This window comes from Liolophura sinensis, chromosome 11, assembly GCF_032854445.1.
Source record: "Liolophura sinensis isolate JHLJ2023 chromosome 11, CUHK_Ljap_v2, whole genome shotgun sequence".
NCBI lineage: Eukaryota > Metazoa > Mollusca > Polyplacophora > Chitonida > Chitonidae > Liolophura > Liolophura sinensis.
The window spans coordinates 23,480,573-23,499,936 of record NC_088305.1 but is presented as its reverse complement, the minus strand read 5'-3'; the positions used below and the strand labels follow the sequence as shown (position 1 = coordinate 23,499,936).

The 19,364-nt window shown below is 38.6% G+C and overlaps 2 protein-coding genes across 2 annotated transcripts; both read left to right on the top strand.

Annotated features, from left to right (window-relative positions):
- The first annotated feature begins 795 nt into the window (after nt 1-795).
- Nucleotides 796-9,505, top strand: LOC135478025 (bdellastasin-like). Its single transcript, XM_064758287.1, has 6 exons — nt 796-965; nt 4,974-5,046; nt 5,545-5,559; nt 6,444-6,531; nt 7,866-7,906; nt 8,520-9,505. Exons 2-6 carry the CDS (start codon nt 5,004-5,006, stop codon nt 8,642-8,644), a joined length of 312 nt encoding a protein of 103 aa, XP_064614357.1. The 5' UTR covers nt 796-965; nt 4,974-5,003; the 3' UTR covers nt 8,645-9,505.
- An 18-nt stretch (nt 9,506-9,523) lies between these two features.
- LOC135478023 (kielin/chordin-like protein) lies at nt 9,524-19,075 on the top strand. Its single transcript, XM_064758283.1, has 10 exons — nt 9,524-10,234; nt 10,795-10,914; nt 11,826-11,966; nt 12,817-12,898; nt 14,014-14,060; nt 15,112-15,363; nt 15,928-16,028; nt 16,610-16,652; nt 17,362-17,440; nt 18,225-19,075. Exons 1-10 carry the CDS (start codon nt 10,189-10,191, stop codon nt 18,274-18,276), a joined length of 963 nt encoding a protein of 320 aa, XP_064614353.1. The 5' UTR covers nt 9,524-10,188; the 3' UTR covers nt 18,277-19,075.
- The last annotated feature ends 289 nt before the right edge of the window (nt 19,076-19,364 follow it).

Genomic DNA, 19,364 nt, shown 5'->3' with positions numbered 1-19,364 from the left:
AGGGTTTTTACTGTAGTGTAATCAGCCATTCATTATAGGAATGGATTAGTCAGACGGTCAATCATTCATGCAATCTGTCATTCAGTTATACAGTCTGTCATCGCGTCAAGTGGTGAAAATGTTCACAAATTATGTTTTGTCCAAAAGAGAATTTGTGGATTTGCACTTCATCATCGATGTATATCTCAGTTTACAAACTATTTGCAACTATTGGTGATGTAAAACCGCAATCAAGTAAATAAATAAATAAATAAATAAATAAATAAATAAATAAATAAATAGATAAATAAATAAATAAATAAAATTATTTGAAGGTTTGCGGACATTTGCACTTTTTAAGTAGTGACACAAGAGAACAATGTCCCTAATCACAATCAAGATTTTGTTAAGCTTTTTGGGATACATAATGGGAAACATCACCAGTTTCGAACTCGAGGGCAAGACTGGCTTCCTCTCCAGCCAAACGTGGGAAGGTCTCTCAGCAACCTGTAGATGGTCGTGTGTTTCCCCCGTGCTCTGCCCGGTTTCCTCACACCATAGTGCTGGTCGCCGTCGTTGAGTATGGTGTAAAACACCAGTTAAATTAAACAAATAAATAGAGGACATGATTCGAACATTCAGGACAAGGAGGAGTAGATTGTATCCGGCATCCGGGCGTCCGATTATTATTTCACGCATGACTAATTTTCCAGATATCTCGTCCTTGTACGAAACGGAAACTGTACCCAGTAGAAATACTTTTTATAGGATAAATAGCGGATTGTACGATCCTTTCGTGACTCGGATAAAAAAAAACACACACGCAGGCCGCAAACAGCACCTTTCGATACCCCCACACACGACCCTCTGCACTACGTGTATATAAACATGCAGTGTTTGTAGATGTGTCAAGAGAAGAAGGCGATCAGTCCAGCCGTGACGAAGTGTAAAGATAGAGTGACAGACAGACTTATACCTAAACACAGGTAGGTTACAATAAGGTTCTCCTGTCCTACTTGTTAACCAGTTGGGAATGTATTATAACTAAACTTAACAAACACCACAAAGGTAAATTTTTACAAATCTTTACAGAACTATATAAGATAATGCCTATACGCGTATGTCTTATCGCAAATGTTTAAATTTACAAATTTTTACAGATATATGGTGAGGCCTATACACGCCTGTCTTATCGTAAATGTTTAATCTAACAAATCTTTACAGAACTCTATCTGATGATGCCTATACACGCATGTCTTATGCGTCAATGTTTGAATTCATGATCATTCATGATTCACAGCTAAGCGAATTGTTTACCCTGAGAAATGCCACACTTCGTGTGTATATAAGTAATTTTAAATCAAGAGATCGAAAATTCCTTTCCTGAATGAAAAAAATAATAACATCTATAGCGATATGAAAATAAGTACATGTGTATAAGTAATGTAATTATTTCTACACCAGCGTTGAGGCAAAAATCATACAAAGTTGGACAAAAACTGTAGACAGACATATATGTACACTTGGAGACACAAAAAACTTCGAATGATTTTGCATACGCGAGGAAGCGATTGCTATACAAAGGCTCTGTATGTAATGTTCACCAGAGCTTGACTGGGTATCCATTAGGTCCATATTCTATGTATAATTACCAAAAGAAAAACATCGTGCGAATAAACAGGAATATTTCACTTACATAGCCAGTCGGGATAGCACTTATTTTTACCACGGCAAAACAATTCGATGTGTAAACAAATACCTACGATAGTAAAAGAACAGTGTTTATATTTGCATAAACTTCCGCTTATTAAATTGATATGAAGCAGTTAAAGGTTCATGCACAAGTAAACAATAGGGGGGTGGGGGCTATTTCATCCCCTTCGCTGGTTCAGTCGTCCTAGAACGTCCTTCTTGGCACAGCCCATCAGTTCGAGACCAGTGAATCGAGGATCGAATCCAGCTGTTGCTGTGTCGACTGTGGCTTAAGTCAGGGTGTTTGTCACCTGTCAGACAAAGGGTTCTGATGCACACAAGGCAATGCACGAATAAATCAACTGGTACAAACATGTAACCACCAATAAAACTGACCACCATGTATCCGTGAGAATGCCGTTGGTAAAAAATCAAATATATAAATAAATATATAAACAACCACGTTGTCTTTATAACTGAGCGCTCATACAAGAAAGATTTTCAACTACACAATGCTGTACACTGGTTATTCTTCCGAAATTCATCTTTTTTTCAACAGATTAGCGCATGTTTTATCCAGGATTAACATTAGTACTCGTACTTGTTACCATGATTACCATAGCTTATTGCTATTCTCACGCGGTTGTTAGCGTATATATATATATATATATATATATATATATATATATATATATATATATATTTATGTTTATTTACGATTTACGCGCTGTTTTGCACTTGATACCCTGTAATAACTGCCAAATTTATCCGTAATTGATCACATGTAATTTTGTTTATCGTACTCTACCTGCGTAAAAAAAAATTCCTACATTTGTATGTAATCAGCTTCCATTTACGACCAACACTTAAATTCTGAGCTCGAGGCCATTTTTAGCAATTTTCTGACCAGATATGCCTGGTGTTGAATAACATCTCCTGTTTGGATATGCCAACACCTGTCAAAGTCAAAAGGCGACAGATATATGCGATTAATAGGGACTTCACCTCACTCGATAACAATGTTAATTCAATCCAAAATCCCCCCCCAAAAAATGAATAAATAAACTATAAATCATGAAGTCTTGGTGACAATAAACGGTCGGGGGACGCCGTCGTATATGTGAAATATTCTTGGGCACACAAGAAAACACATCAAATCAAGTGAAAACAAGTCATTAACGGAATAAAGAATTAAAATATAGGCAGTTATGGGTCGGCTTACTTTGTATGGAAAAGGTTCCCATCTGACCAGGGGTAACAGATCTCAAGCCTACAAGTCTACAGATAAATGTCGTGTTCTGGGACCGCCGTTATTTTATTTAGACGTTCCAGTAAATACACTGTTCACCATATGGCCTATGAAAGTTGTTGTTAACGTCGCTATGATTCGTGGGCAGAGGCACCCGTTATGTCTGTAGATATATACAGGATATATACAGTATAACTTCTGATGGCCTAAAATTGCGCATTTTAATAGACCAGTATAACACAGATATGGTTGTTATGAGAAACATTTTTGAACATTTACATTATCGTGACTGTACTGAACTGACATGACTAACTTTCTTCGTTCTATTTAGTGTTTTTTTGTATTAAGGGAGTGGAGATTAAGAAAGCGTTCGTTGGCAGTAGGCCCAGTATATACACCTGACTCTGTATAGTCGTACTGTACACTGTGTGAATAGTGGAGACGCGGAGAGTAGTCTGTCTGTAAATACATTCCCACCACCCCTCCGAACAAAGGCGCCCCTTGAATAATAAAAAACTCGCACGCAACTCAGGCCCTTTACCGGAATGAATGACTATTGTGAATATGTAAGTTTATACACAAGGCTGTACACTGGGGTTTTTTTTAAAAACTAGTCTTCTTTTATTTTCCCCATTGGAACTTGTATCATTATCCACTGTGATTCTTTCCCCAAAATAATATTCATATTTCTCGGTTTGCGTCGTCCTTGATACATCCATCTGGATCCAGGTATATTCCTCTCTACCATTTTGCTACAGTATTGCCTAAGTGGCGTTAGGCGGAAATCATTTATCCATACCTGCCTATTTATGAATGTTCACTGTAAACTGTGCGGTACTGTCCGGTGGAACGCCACGTCAGATGATGCGGGAGTTAGTAACTAGTAACTGTATCTCAGTTGCTATTATTGATTCACAAATGTCGTACTCTAAGTATTAAGTTATAAAACGTATTCCAATCATCGAGGTATATATTTTTGTAAAAAATGCCAACATTAAACTAATGTACGTATGTAAATAACCAATTTGCAGTGAACAACAACTGCCCCCTCCCATCCCCCGTCAAAAAATCAAAACTATTACCAATGTAAATATTCAATAATGATTTGACGGGCCACGATATCAGAAAGGGAAGTGGCACTAAAAGTAATATTTCAGCAGTACTACCGTACATCACACAGTAGCACGTGGCTCGCAACCTTCAGATTTGGCCAAGATGTCAACGTTTTCTATGTGGTAATTATACAGTAAGGCAGCTAGTATTTGGCTCTCCTATTGAAACAGCAATTGGGTGAACGCTTCCATGCCGCGGTGAATGTAAGCACTCGTCAGATGCAATTAGAATTAACATATCTTGAACCGGTTTTCAAACAAAGTATTTAACCTTGAAAGAGTCGACCATTGAAAGATCCATGCACGTGGCGTATAAATTAACCACACATTCACCGAATTTTGACCAATGAATAATCACATTGATCGACACTCCAGTTAATCTTATTCCAGTAAATGGGACTTTCATTCAAAGAAGATCAGGTCATGGCTACATTGGTTGTTTTCAACTTTTGTATGGTCTTTTCGATAAAAATTTGACACCTCAACGATTGAACAGATATTGTTTGTTTCCTTTTATTTCGGTTCATGGTATTTAAGTTGAAAACGTTGAACTTCAATAGAAGACCTTTGTGGAGCATGCATCCTATAATAGAGGGCGAAGTAATACTTTGGAAATGAAAGGGTATCAATTCCCAGAGGCATCAAGTAGACTGAATCTATTTGATTTTAATCTTTACGCTGAGGCCGATGTCATGCAGACTTATCCAAGGTCGAACTCCTTAACTAAAGTGGTGCTGGGGTCTACGATATTTGCATTTCCCCCGCGAGCGGGTCTTGTTGACATTTGAGGACATGAGGACTCTTTTGGAACCTTTGTGTACGTCGTCTATGCACACTGTGTCAAGGTTTTTCAGTGCCTTGCTTCTTAAATCGGTCAATATAGGCCTACATGTGTATGTGAGAGTCTCGATCATTCTCCACATTCTGTCCTTCTCCTTCAGCTGGTCGACCATCCATAGTACCCCTTTGCCATGGGCCCAATCCCTGTCATCGCTTTTGTGCTACTTATCGGAGGTACGTTGCTTTTATGTTCCAGACCCGTTGATTGGCCAGTTCCTTTCAATGTGTCTACAATTCGGTACCCTCAGATTTCTTTTAAATTCAGACATACAAGTATTTGGCGTAAACACCATATAAAACAGATAATTAGTTAAAAAGCTATTATTTGCTTCCGTAAATCTTAAGGTAACGGCCAATACAAGTACATATGTTTACTATATGAGTAAATAAATAAATAAAAATTATTTAGTCGTTTCAGACTAGAAATCTAGTGTGAAAGCACAGAAACCGGAGAAAAACCTTCTATACCTTGTCTGTTATTATAATCCATCCTATAAGAGTAGAAATATCATAATACTTATAGTGATATAAATCATAGGCCAATTAAAATTCTGGTTTCCTTCCAAAATAATGTTGGTCGCCATCGTATAAGTGAAATATCCTTGAGTGCGGGGTGAAACACCAAAGAAAATAAAATAAATATTCAAATTCACTTTATCTTGAATCTTTCAGGTGTTGCATCGCAAGGTAAGTTCTGTTGCATCTCACGTCGCATTTTTCACCTCTACTGTAAGCTCTGTTGTATCTCTACTAACATTCTTCACCTCTACTGTATCTGTTGTATCTCTGCTAACATTCTTCACCTCTGATAAAAACTCGGCTATGTCTCACGTCGCATTCTTGACATCTTCTGTAATCTCTGTTGTATCTTTGCTAACATTCTTCACCTCTGCTCAAAGCTCGGCTATATCTCACGTCGCATTCTTCACCTCTACTGTAATCTCTGCTGTATTTCTGCTACATGAAATACATGATACATGAAACGTCAAATAAGTACATATAGTCAGGTATGTTTGGATACGTAAAACGTCAAATAAGTACATATAGTCAGGTATGTTTGGATACATGCAATGTCAAATAAGTAGATATAGTCAGGTACGTTTGGATACGTGAAACGTCAAGAGAGTACATATAGTCAGGTATGTTTGGATACGTGAAACGTCAAGAGAGTACATATAGTCAGGTGCGTGTGGATAGGTCACTATTATAACGAATGTTACATACTACCCTCAGGATATGATATGCACACGTAAGATTTCCAGTGTCATGTAAATGCATGTAAACCACACGGTATATTGGGTGCCGGAGATGTTCTCCATTTGTTTTTTTTTCTAACTATATTACCGGCCACATTACTGCCTAAATATTAGGGAATATAATTACCGTACGATATTGCTCACAAATGTATAGAAAGGCCTCTCTGGCGCATGGAACACAAGGGACGTTTAAATGTCAGAATAATGATGCTCACGCTGCCTACATTTTACAACTTTTACAGTTGTGATCCTTTCACCTGACTCTGTACCAACCAATAAAATGCTCAGTCCGAGATTGTTTGAACTGTTCTGCAGATTCCATATGCCCGAAGGACAAGCCACTAGTGAATTGTTTGATAGATCCATGTACCTATACGGACTGTGCCCCCGGGCACAGATGTGAGTAAGTACATGTAAATGCGTCCCATGACGGAAATGTACCTTCATCTTCATGTGTGCGTTTTCTCTTGCCATAACACTTGCAGAATAAATACTTCTTTACCAAAGAGTAAAGTACATATATCACCGTTTCCGAAGGCACTGCCCGGACTCCCCTCACCATAATGCTGGCCGACATCGTATAAGTGAAATATTCTTGAGTACGGCGTAAAACACCAATCAAATAAATCAATCAATAAATAAATATGTGTTTTCCCAGCCCTTTTGATCTCCAGGCTCCATGTTACATGTGCATGCCTCGAAAGAATTATTTAGCGAAAATCATGGCGAGTAAGGAAGGATATGTCCTAATACAAGGTAATGGGGCGTCCTTGTCTGCGTGGTTAGAGTGCTGTTGCAGTGCATTGAATCACAGTGCCGTCGCTTTTAGTTCAAGTCCTGCTCATGCTGGCTTCCTCTCCCCTTGTACATGACAAGGTTTGACAGCAGCCTGCGGATGGCCGTGGGTTCTCTCGCATTCTTTGCTAACCATCGTCGTATAGGTGAAATATTCTTGAGTACGACGTAAATCACCAGTCAAATAAATAAATCAATAATGCGAGGTATTGGATTGCGGGAAAATCTTGCAGGACTTAACTGCCAGTTGTTTTGAGTACTGGTATCGGACTGTGTGCAAACCTATATCACTTTACAGTAGATTTGTTTTCTTAGACATTTTGATAATTATATATTTTGTTGCATTTTTACTTGCCGATTCATCTGGTGGTTTGTACACACTTAAGGGAGGAAATGTATGGTATACATTGCGATATGAGATGACAACCGAGTTATGTTCTCTTCAAACAGTGAAATCCGAGTATATAAACTGACAGGCCTTTCCGCCGTTTCAGCAATCCGCTTAAATTCCGTGGCTTTTGTGAGATTTTTCACGAAAGTCAGCCACTGGATATGGGCTGATGATCCGCATCTCCCTGAATGAATTATATACCTTGTAGGCATGTATGTCAGCCATCTTGGAGCAATATTAATACGGGCTGGTATAGGAGCCTTCAGCAAAATACTACAATCTTTAAGGTCTTGCAGAAACCTGTGGATGGTCGTGGGTTTCCCCCAAGGTCTGCTCGGTTTCTTCCCACCATAATGCTGGCCGCTGTTGGATAAGTGAAATATTCTTGAGTACGACGTAAAACCCCAATCAAATAAATCTTTTATTGCAGTGCACACTTAATACTTGAACGTTACGACGTATTATTAGGCGTTATACTGTAGTGTTTTATTTAACTCTTGATTTATACCCCAATGATCTAACCAGAGTACTCTGTTTTTTGTGTGATATAGGTCGAACTACTGTGGTGGGTGCAACGCCAAGTGCGTTTCAAGTAAGTGTGAAGTACTTGTTTATTTAGTCGTTGATTAGTATTTATGGATTTATTCCTCCATGTATTTGCGTGTCGTCTCTTGCTAAGTCGTATTAGGTGTCAATCTGGAAAATGATGAAAAACCCTTTTTCGGCTGTCAGGGAATTTGCTTCATTTTATTTAATTATTTTAATTTGTTTTCAAATTTAAGACAGTCTGTCGTAAGCAAAGTATCATAGATTTCATTTGATGTATCAGCCACATCGTCTAGATGCACACCAATGAACTACTGAATCCTATTTGACTTGTTTTAATTATATAAATAAAATGGACGCTTCCTTTGGCGTTAACAGTTTAAATATTTGGTACATGACCCATTTTGTTTGTAGAAATAAAACGATTTCACTGGTTTGTTAATAAAAAGAACACTTGCCTTTCAACAATATGGCGTGCACAGCTGATCGCCACAAGTGCGAAAGTTAGTCAGTAGCTTGTCAAAGGTCAGTGGTTTACATCTGTCACTCCGGTTTCCACCACAAAGAAACCGGCCTCCATCGTATACGTGAAATATTCTTGAGGATTTTGTCAAACAACAGTCAAATGAAATAAATCAGTCCACTTCTTCTCCTTTCAGCGTGTTCTCAGGTCATGTGCAGAATGTGGTGCCCGGCCGGTTTTAAGAAAGACAAAAACGGTTGTGAGATCTGCGAATGTGTAGACCCTTGTGTGGTAGGCAATTTACCCGTATACCCTTCCTGACCATTCCTAGCGCCCAAGATCTTGGCTATTTTGTCACAAGTGATAAAATTACGCTCCAGTCCGAGAGTTCTGAATTTAGACGCTTCAAGGCTTAAAAATTGAAACTCCACACAGTGATAGAGTTCGTTGAATACAGCTTAGGTGCAAAATTACACCTTTCAGCTATGTCCCATACTCGTGTAGTAAGTCTCCAAACTTTAAACTTTCGGACCGAATTTTCCAGGCGAGAGCCTGTTTGTTTACAAAAACCATAGATTCAGGTTCCTTTGGAAATGTAGTCTTGTGGTCATGTGACACACCATCTGTCAATCAAAGTGCCGATGACCGAGAAAGGCTACAGTAGTGAAACTACGAGTGAGTCTAATGCGGGATAAAATGCCTCAAGGATAGACGAGAGATAACTTGCGGATTGAGAGAAGGAAGTATTGAAAAGAGAGAAGGAAAGATAAGATGCACTCAAAACTAAAACTGTCGAGTAAGCCCCAAAGTTTATCTTGAGTACGTAAGTAAAAAATTACTGCAGTAACTTGAGCGACAACGACCTGTCCCTGTCACTAGCTGGGTCGGGATTCCTGGTGACAGGGATCGTTTTCCTGCGAGTTAAGTTGAATGCCTTATGTTAATTTGGCCTTATTACTTGTAAAAGAAAAAACCTAAACAGACACTAAGGCAAGAATATCTTATACCGGTGGGATGTAGAAGTTGTAAAAGTTAGACTTTCAGCTCAACAGATAGCTCTCGTGGGTAGACTTTCAGCTCAGCAGATAGCTATCGTGCGACGGCTTTCGGCTCCACCCAGTCCTGGAACTTCAGGCTATCTTGAAATTCCGTTGTCAAGACACGTCGACAGCCAGCCATACAGGATGTAAACAAACGTGTTGAAAACAACTCTTTTTCACAACTTATCCGATCACCTCCCTGTAACATTTATACATTAATGAAAAGTATGCACCGACGACGAGATTAAAACCCTGTCTTAGCTTGCATATCTCCTAAAATAAATATAATAGGAAAAAAAGCGCTGTTTTTTGCGTTCTTGCATGTCACACTGAACAAGCGTCAGCATCAGTATACTGTTATGGCGACTGCTCCAATGAAACTACACTATGCGAATCTCCAGGCTAAAACGTAAATATACGTGTTTAGTTCATAAATATATTTCTGTTACACTTAATCAAGGAGGCAAATCCTTATTCATAAACAATGGGATTGGTAATAGTAAACGTGCTACATGTTTACTTGGAAACGTGCTTAGCGGCGGTTTACTGGACTATTTTGTGTATGTTGAAAATATCCATCACATTACAATGTAAACCTTTTTACATGTTTGCTATAATAAACACAAAAGATGCTTTTGTTAAATGTAGCACAAATTTGTTTTAAACGAAAGACTTGTTTTAGTGTAATAACAAAATACTGAATATCCCGCTGCCAGTTCCCTACCTTTGGATAGTTTTGCACACTCAGTATAAGACGTTTCAGATAGGTTGCTAATTTTCTATCTCCCATGATTTCTACAAGACTTTTTGTTATCTTTACAGAGAATGAAATGTAGTCGTGGACATATCTGCAGAAACGGAGAGTGCATCCGTAAGTAATCTGTACATGTACACGCAGTTGTCGCCACACTTGCGGATTCCTATCTATTGTGAACCGTTAGGCTATTTTGTTAAATGCACCGTTAGTTTTCCAGATTGTTGTGAACAGGTAGAGTGGTAATGCAATAACAATGCTTTATTTCATTCTGAATGTACATACAAAATGATCAGCTGAACTGGTCTACCAAAACATACACTCAAAAAGGTAATCTGTTAAATTTAACAAAAAGTCTGTAATCTGTGTGATGCTCGATTGTATCACATTGTGTCGTATTCGACATAATATTCTGTTAGTCTAATAAAATAGCTATGTTGAATTCATAGAATTGTGTGTGATATTTAACAGAATAATCTACTGCAATAACAGAATACATTCTAGCATCACTCAGATAACGCACTTTCTGTTGAATTTTACAGATTAAGTTTCTGAATGTAACCTGGGTCATCTAGTACAGGGATCAGGCATTCAACACTGATTGCCACTCTATAAAGAGCATTGACTGATATAGAGACATTTGTTATGAATTGTCCATGTTACTTCCATGTTTTCAGCTAATGAGTGTACACATAACGGAAAAACCTATGCCGTGGGAATGCATTTCCCCAGGGGTGATGGCTGCAATTCCTGTTTCTGTGACGCTCCAAACAGCGTGGCTTGCACGGAGGCTTATTGTAAGTCAAAAAGGCAATAGCCCAATAGGGTATAGTTATACTTAGTATATACGCCGTGACAACTGCCTATCTAATCCAGCAGGAAATTACACCCATATTTACAACTCCAGTATGACTTCAGTGTGGTATGCACTTATGTCCCAAGAAATAAAAAAACTGTAAACTTCATTTCTGATACAAAATTAATTTTCATATTTGTATTTGAAAATCGATCGACAGCATTGAATTACTACATGCACTTCGTCGGATCTATTCCACCTTTCCGTAAATATATATTTTTAAGTTATTTTTATTTGTTTTTGGTGACTAAAGGAAACTTGTAATAAAGTATAATAGTTTCACTCATTCAGTAACATTACCGCAGTTTTCCCATTTTCTCGGCCCCGGTTCCAGTCTCTGTCCCGGTTTCCTCACCCCACTAAGATTAGTCCTGTCCCATGACATCCGGTTTGCACAAATGTCGAACATGTGAAACCAACGTGCTCCATGTCTTGAATTCTAGCCTTCGGCAAGATTCGATTCAGCTGTTTGAAACACACGCTGTTGACAACGTAATCCAATCGCCAGAGCCTCATACAGGCAAAAAAAAAACAAACTATAAAACAAATTGCAAATGACACATAAAATATGGCGGGTGCCCGTTTGATTTCTCCACTAAAAACTTTAAACAGTTTATCAGTGCCCGTTTCGACACCTTTGGATTCGGTGTATACCAGCATGATGAAGGGTAGGAAATCTTGATCTAAGTAAAAGTTTCATCATGGAGTCAAATTTCACTCGTGCTGAGCTCTATGAAGTGGACTGAACACGAATTGGATACTTATTTGACTCAATCGACCAGAACCAAAATTCAAGCCTTTACTGTTACGTGTACAACTGTATCGTACTCACGTCAATAACTTGTGTTTCAGGTCCTCATTGCCAATACAACGGTAACATTTACAAGCCAGGGGATAGTTTTAACTCTACAGATGGATGCAACACGTGTTCGTGCTCAGAAAGCGGACAAGTGGCCTGCACGGAGAAGGCTTGTCTACCAGATCAAAATGCAGGTTAGCGAAGTTGGCTTTCTGCCGATGTAACAGATACAGTTGTGTTAATTGTGACGTTATGGTATTTATTATTAACGAATAATTAGGTGATATGAAGTAAAAATAACTGAATTATTGCAGGAAACATGTTTTTGATCGTATATCATTGACATGTTGAGGAAAGCATACTGGAAAACACCGTGTTCCAAGGTAGTGAATGGAGGAGTACAGATCTGTATTTCTGAAAACTAAGCTGGGAAGAATGAAACAGATCTGAGATGTGTATGACAACTTACAAAATGGTCATTTAGTTTTTCTTACGCTGGACACAAAGGGTCAAGTATAAATATCCTAGGAAGTTAAAAAGTTTTGGAGAAATCTTATGATGTGAAAATAACACAGGCTTACTTGAGATGGAAGAAAAATGCCAAATTATGCCAGACTCGATTTTATGAGTGGATTTAAGGCTTGAGCTCACTTAAACTATTTTATCTCGCGAGATATGTTCTATGTCTCTCGGCAAGATGAGTTTTTAGCGCTTGTCATCCAAATAAGTCGAGCCTTATATGTTGAAATACAGAAACAAAATGAAAAGTAGTGCAAAGTTCTATATGTTTATGTTTATATTTCGACAAAGCCATGAAAATGAATATTAGGGTCGTTTTGTGGAACAAATAAATGTTTCCATATTTTGAAAAATATTTCTTCTTTCTTTTTTTTTTCGTTATTACTGGATTTAAATCTCTTAGAATGACTGGCTCTCTGCTCATTATTCACACACACGAGCCAAACGGACAAATTATTTCAAAAATTTCGAGGCACAAGATATGAAACGCTTTGACGTGTCCTTAATTTCTGCTTTCCATTTCAGGTTGCCCGGCGGATAAGCCTTTTACAGAGTGTCCCTACGATCCATGTATAGCGGCTCTGTGCGTCACAGGAACCAGATGTGTGTAAGTAGGCTGACCACAACAATGCCGTGAAGAAAATTCATGGACTGTTTGATGTCAGCTAGATAGAGTTTTCTCTGATGGATTTCTAGGTGCCTCCTGGCGGTGTGGTGTGCATTCAACACATAGGATTCTATGGTGGTCTGTTGGGACCGATAGGGTATCAGTAGGTTGGGTATCTTTTACGTGAGAGTAGTAGTTTTGGTTTCAAATAGTTTGTTTTAAGGTCATTTGTTAAATGCATTCATACCTCTAAATTAAGATGCAATTTAAGATACCCAGTAGAATCTAAAGTTTTCAATTCATTTTGCTAAGTGGAAAAATATTTACAAAAAAATAAATCAAACTATTATTCCGGATAACATTTATTGGTCTTTGACATGTACTCCATCCTAGTGTGTTCTTTGGTGTAAAATGGGTGTGGTTCAGAAAATAAATGTTCTTTGGCACCAGTCGCTACTACATGGCGGAAATATTGCCGATGTAACGGTGAAACATAATCATTCATTTATCCAAACATTCATGTGTTACACCCTGTAAAAAGTTACACATTTACACATAAATTTCACACTTCCATATAATGAAATGTGTTTCATTATTTATATAAAGGTGAAATGTCAGGATTTCTTTCACTGATAAAAGTGATTTTGGCTCAGTTAAATACATTCATCGCGTTTGTTACGCAGCCAGGCGCCATGACGTCAGAAACGAAACATTTTTTTACGTCTCAGTGCGAGCTGAGCGGAATAACGACATAATACAAATGTACTCATCTCTAAAATTGTTACGTCACGCAATAAGACACGACGTCATACTAGACGTCATTTGCGACGTCACGTTATATACACAAGTCTGTGAAGGTTTTTTCAGCTGAAAACATTGCTTAAACTGTCTCAAATATACATTATCATGATATTGTCAAAATATCAATAATAAACAGAATATTGCACAATGAAGGTTGAACATCATAAATATATTTCTTCTGATAGGTGGAAATGATTTTTTTTTTTATTTTCACCTGTCACTCAAAATTTTTTTCGATATTCAACCTTCACTGTGCAATACGCTCTGTATATCATTTATACATAATGAACTGATGATTTTCTGTTCTGTTACAGTGCTGATCAGTGTGGGGGTTGCTTTGCGAGGTGTTTACCTCTGGAAAGTGAGTATAATCTAGGAGCTTGATTCCGACATTATTTCCAGAATATGTCTCAGTTTTTTCTGTTTATTTCTGATACGAAATTTATATTCATATTTATATTTGAAAATCGCTCGACTGCATTGATTTACTACATACGCGTTATCGGGTCTATTCCACTTTACCGAAAATATATTTCCAAGCTATTTTTTATTTATTTTTGGTGACTGAAGAAAACTTCTGTACTTTACTGTTTACTGTAAGTCAAAACGCAATAGCCCAATAGTCTATAGTTCTACTTAGTATATAGGCCGTGGAGAACTGCCTATCTAATCCAACAAGAAATTAGTCACATGTACAACTCCAGTATAACTTTAGTGTTGTGTCCACTTATGTCCCTTAAACATAAGTGCACTTAGTCTCTTAGTGTACCAGATGTTTTCCTCTGGCCTGTGTACCGGTTTTCTCACTCCAGTAAAATTAGCACAGTTTTCATCTGGATTGTGTGCTTGTTCCTCACCCGAAAAAGATTACCAAATTTTCCTCCGGGCTGTGTACCGGTTTCCTCACCCCATTAAGGTTACCACAGTTTTCCTCTGGGCTCTGTACCGGTTTCCTCACACCAGTGAGATTATCGCAGTTTTCCTCTGGAATGTGTACCGGTTTCTCACCCTAATTAGATTATCACAGTTATCGTCTGGACTCTGTACCGGCTTTCTCACCACAGTAAGATTATCGCAGTTTCCTCTGGGCTGTGTACCGTTTTCCTCATCACAGTAAGATTACCACAGTTTTCGTCTGAGCTGTGTACCGGTTCCTCACCCTAGCTAGATTACCACAGTTTTCGACTGGGCTGTGTATGTGTTTCCTCACCCCAGTTAGATTGCCACAGTTTTCGTCTGGGCTGTATACCGGTTTCTCCCCCCAGTAAGATTATCGCAGTTTTCGTTTGGGCTTTGTTTCCATGGTGAAATATTCCTGTGTAGGAAGTTTAACTACATTCGAATTAAGCCGGACGCCGAGTGGACAGCCAGATGCCGAGTGTAACATCTACGATGTTTTCTGTGTTTGCCAGCTAAGCAGTGTTCAGTGGACGGAAAAACTTACAACGTTGGGGACGACTTCCCGTCATCGGACGGCTGTAACACGTGTACCTGTAGCGCCTCCGGATTTCCCATCTGCACATTGCGTGCATGCTTACCACCAAAGCAGTGCACTGCAGACAATGGAAAGACCTACAACGTTGGGGACACATTTCCAGCATCGGACGGCTGCAACACGTGCACGTGTACGGAATCCGGCGTTCCCGTCTGCACACTGAAGGCCTGTGAGTTAACACCCACTGATCTTGCTTAACCTAAGGATAAAACAAGTGGTTATTATTTCTTAGTTGAACACACCCAGTTTTCGCGGTATAACAATACAATCTGTCCAATACAAAGGCTGGACACATCTTCTCACATTCAACACAGCGAATGTTATCTGGTTGACTAGTCAGTCAGAAAACATAAGCCCTAATGAACAGAATTTCTATTTTAATTATGTTATGGAACGACGACGTCTCCTTGTAGCAAGCCGCAGAGGCCTCTGTTTAACAAATTGTTAATTGAAGATCAGTCGCTGGCTGAGTTTATTAAGTTGTTGTCCTTCCTGCACACGACTGCCCTTTACCAGTGAGGTTGCGTGTTCAAATCCATGTCCCGTTGAGACGGGTGCGGACTTCATTTAGAAGGTTTACCTAGGTGTTGGTTAAACTCGTGTGGACGCCTTGTAATGTTTCCCTTAACCCATAAACTCGAGAGTCATAGTGCGTGAGACATTCCTGATTGTAACCTATAAATTAAGACCTTGAACAAACTTGACAAAAAGTTTCACAATTCTTACTTTCCAGGTCACGTGTGCCCTCTGTACAAATGTAAAGCTTGTACCACTGGATATGTGATCGATGAGAACGGCTGTCAGACGTGTCAGTGCAAAGATCCCACATGCGAGGTAAGCGTAGTTAGCCTTTACTCTCCATGCTCTTGCCTTATTGTATTGATGGTACAATGCAATGGTATTGTATTGCATTGTATTGTATATCTGTATTCAGCTGGTGGACTGTTAAACCCCGAGAACTGGTCACTTTGCATTGTTTTCATATGTACTTTGCAGGAAAAGAACCTTCACATTTTACATTAATTATACTGAAAATGGGTAGCACAAGATAGCTAATATGAGCGAAATATAGCTAATAGCAGAATAGCCTGGCCTAACCTTACGCATCCGACCATTGCCATTGTTAACCACGCGGGGTGCATACACATGTAGCACGTTCTTCGGAGAAAACGTGACGCTGCACTTGTGCGAGGTCACGTGACTACAATTTCCTGTGTCCGAGCACTTAGGCGTGTGTATAGAATTTGCTGATGATTAGAAACAAAAAACGCGCTAATTCTCTTTTAATAATTTATCGTAATCTTTCTTCTGGAATTTTTTTTATTTAGCGTATGGTTTGGTACAAACTGTAAAAATAAATGATCCATGTATTTGTCATCAATCTTTGAGGCTCTTTAATCGTTGTATTTGAACAGGGAGTGACGTGTGCCAAGGGGTCATTCTGCTCCAACTCTTATTGTAAGTATATTACATCCAGTGTGTGTCAACTGATATGTTATAATAGATTTTCTTCTTCGTTGGGGGTGTGGGTGGGGGGGGGGGGGTGGGATTATAAGTTCATGCACTTTAAACTCCTGGCAAACATTATGCACTCTGCATTTTGTGGGATTTTAAGTTACACTTTAAGTTATTGAGTTAGGATCCGAAATTCAATTTCTTTTATCCATTTTTTTTACACGCCTTTTATTTTCACATCACATGCAGTCCAAGCTAATATGATGGAAATCGACAATAAAAGGAATCATGGCAACTGCTCAATCCCACATCACCTCCCCACCCCACCCCCGAATTTTTCGTGGACAAGTGTATTCAATGTTGAGGCAATAGCTCGTCATATTTCAGTTTGCGCTTAAAACACTTGTCATTCAATCGCTACAGGACACACCTGCCGTAAGTTCAATCCTGGCCTTGGACAGGGAATTTGTGGATTCCCGAGCTCTCACTGCTGTGAGGCCTTGGTGACAATAAACGATGGACGGCGCTTATATGGTTAACTGCGCAGTCTAGCGTTTATTGAGGGCGCTGTGTTTGCCACCAGTATGGTGGGCATGGCATCAGGAAAGGTAGCTAGTAATTTGTCACACACTATAGGTGTACCCATAGCTATCGTATAACTGAAAAATGTTGACTATGGCGTTAAATCAAATAAATCAATGTTATCTTTCAGGTTGTCCCGATAAGGTTAAAGTCATGCGGTGTACTGACCCCTGTGCAAATAAATACTGCGGGATCTTCAAAGTGTGCAAGTAAGTTTGTATTTGAAGTACCGGCATTTTCAAGTATGCAAAATAACTTTGGCTAAAGTATGGTGAAAGTCTTGAAATACTTTTTTTCCAAAATGTGAAACAAGTTGTTACTGTCGAATTTTAACGGTATGGGAATAATTGCTCGGGTGTTATGTTTACAGCAGCATTTTCAAATGTACAAGTTGTGTGTGTTGTATTTACGTCTTCGTAGTATAGAAGATAAACAGAATCACGTCCGTGTTTGCAAGTGGGCTTTTCTGGTTGTGTATACGCGGGTATTTTCTGCTGTATATTTCAAGCATTCGAGCATTTTTTTCTGTGATATCTTTCAAGTGTTGGCACAGGGTTTTGTTTTCTATGGAATATATGAAGAGTTCAGGCAGGTTATGTCTGTGGTGTTTTTAAAATGTTTAATCAGTGCTTTTCCTGCTGTATTTGGAAGTGACTTAGCAGATTTTCATCAGCATATTTAAATTCTGCAAGTAAATTTAGCAGCAGTAGTTTTAAAGCATACAAGAGCTTTTTACCGCTGCATATGTTAAATATCTTTTCCACATTCATTACCAGAATTTCAGTATTACGAATCCTAAATAATCAAGATTCAGAGATTCACCAAAAAGAAAAGTCAATCAACCATTCAGGCAGTCAGAAAGTGAAGGTGTAGATCAGTCAGTGAATCAGTGAAATCATTAATGAAGTTGTCCGTGCTGTGAGGGAAGACAGTAAATAAATATACAAGAGATGAATTATTTGTGTTTAAGTCTTTGTGCTTGCTACTTTCCAGGCGATACTGCAACTGTTACGCTGACTGTGTCTGGTGGTTCCTGGCCCAGTAGTCTCCCCTGGAGTCGGTGAAAAGCGGGACACACATTTACTGTCGGGCTACATCTACTCTACTATCAAGAGTTTAATCCAATGACCGTTTAAGACAATTCAGGAATATTTTCTTTTCATTGTTAACTTATTTTTTTAACCTTATGTTATTTTCCCCAGTAAAGATGCTACAGTACATTATCTCTAGTGGTGATATAAGACAATATTTCATCAGAAATGTATGAGACTTTGTGCGCAGAAACATAATGTAATGTTTATATAAACTCAGTCTTTACGCGCCTAAGGGTCCCTCTTTATGGATTCGTTTCGCAATGTGTTGATTGAAAGGTTTTAAAAACCAACATACAGTGACACACTGAGCCACAATTCTCCATATGTGATGTGACACAAGTTACAACATTATATTCGTGGGTATATTTGCCTATCGAATCTTGTATTCCTAAAACATAATTCGCTAGCTCCACATAATTGTATATATATATGAGGCACTAAGTACATAGTGAGAAGTCAGTATGTAATTAATAACTAACAGCATCAAAAAAATACTCAGTTCATTGTAAGAAATCTAAAACTATCTTTTCTAAACTTTTGTAAACTGGTTATTACTACAACTTTGTTTAGGAGGATGTAGCTGATAAATACACTTGGGTATGTGACCGAAGTATTTTTGTACATTTTCACTTATGTCTTTGTTTTTCAATTTTCTGGTACATATATCATATTACGTTAACTTTTTTCCCCTCTGGACTTGTTTCTGAATTGTTTTATATGTACCTGGTTTATGGTTGATAAACTGCATTCATGTCTTAAAGATTTGTTGATTTTTGTACTTTGCCATTTTTTGTACTTCACCATTGTCTCATGGTGATCAACGTACGAAAACAGACCAAATAGGCCTACCATAGTCACATGGGTACATATGTACTGTCTGGTGAGTCATGACTGACGGATATATTCGGCATGGTGTTTACACATTGAACAAAGCCATGTCCTCACACCAGCTGATCGGTCTCTGACGACTGACATCGCAGCTTCAGCTCCAGTTCTCGCCAGCTCGACTGCTGCTTGAAGTCAGAAGGTTTTGTCAAGT

Excerpts from the sequence above, each read along its gene's own strand:
- LOC135478025 (XM_064758287.1), top strand. The coding sequence starts at position 5,004 with ATGGGCCCAATCCCTGTCATCGCTTTTGTGCTACTTATCGGAG. Across the intron at positions 6,532-7,865 it reads GCCCCCGGGCACAGATGTGA|GTCGAACTACTGTGGTGGGT; the intron begins GTAAGTACATGT and ends TGTGTGATATAG. Across the intron at positions 7,907-8,519 it reads CAACGCCAAGTGCGTTTCAA|CGTGTTCTCAGGTCATGTGC; the intron begins GTAAGTGTGAAG and ends TTCTCCTTTCAG.
- LOC135478023 (XM_064758283.1), top strand. The coding sequence starts at position 10,189 with ATGAAATGTAGTCGTGGACATATCTGCAGAAACGGAGAGTGCATCC. Across the intron at positions 10,235-10,794 it reads CAGAAACGGAGAGTGCATCC|CTAATGAGTGTACACATAAC; the intron begins GTAAGTAATCTG and ends CCATGTTTTCAG. Across the intron at positions 12,899-14,013 it reads GTCACAGGAACCAGATGTGT|TGCTGATCAGTGTGGGGGTT; the intron begins GTAAGTAGGCTG and ends GTTCTGTTACAG.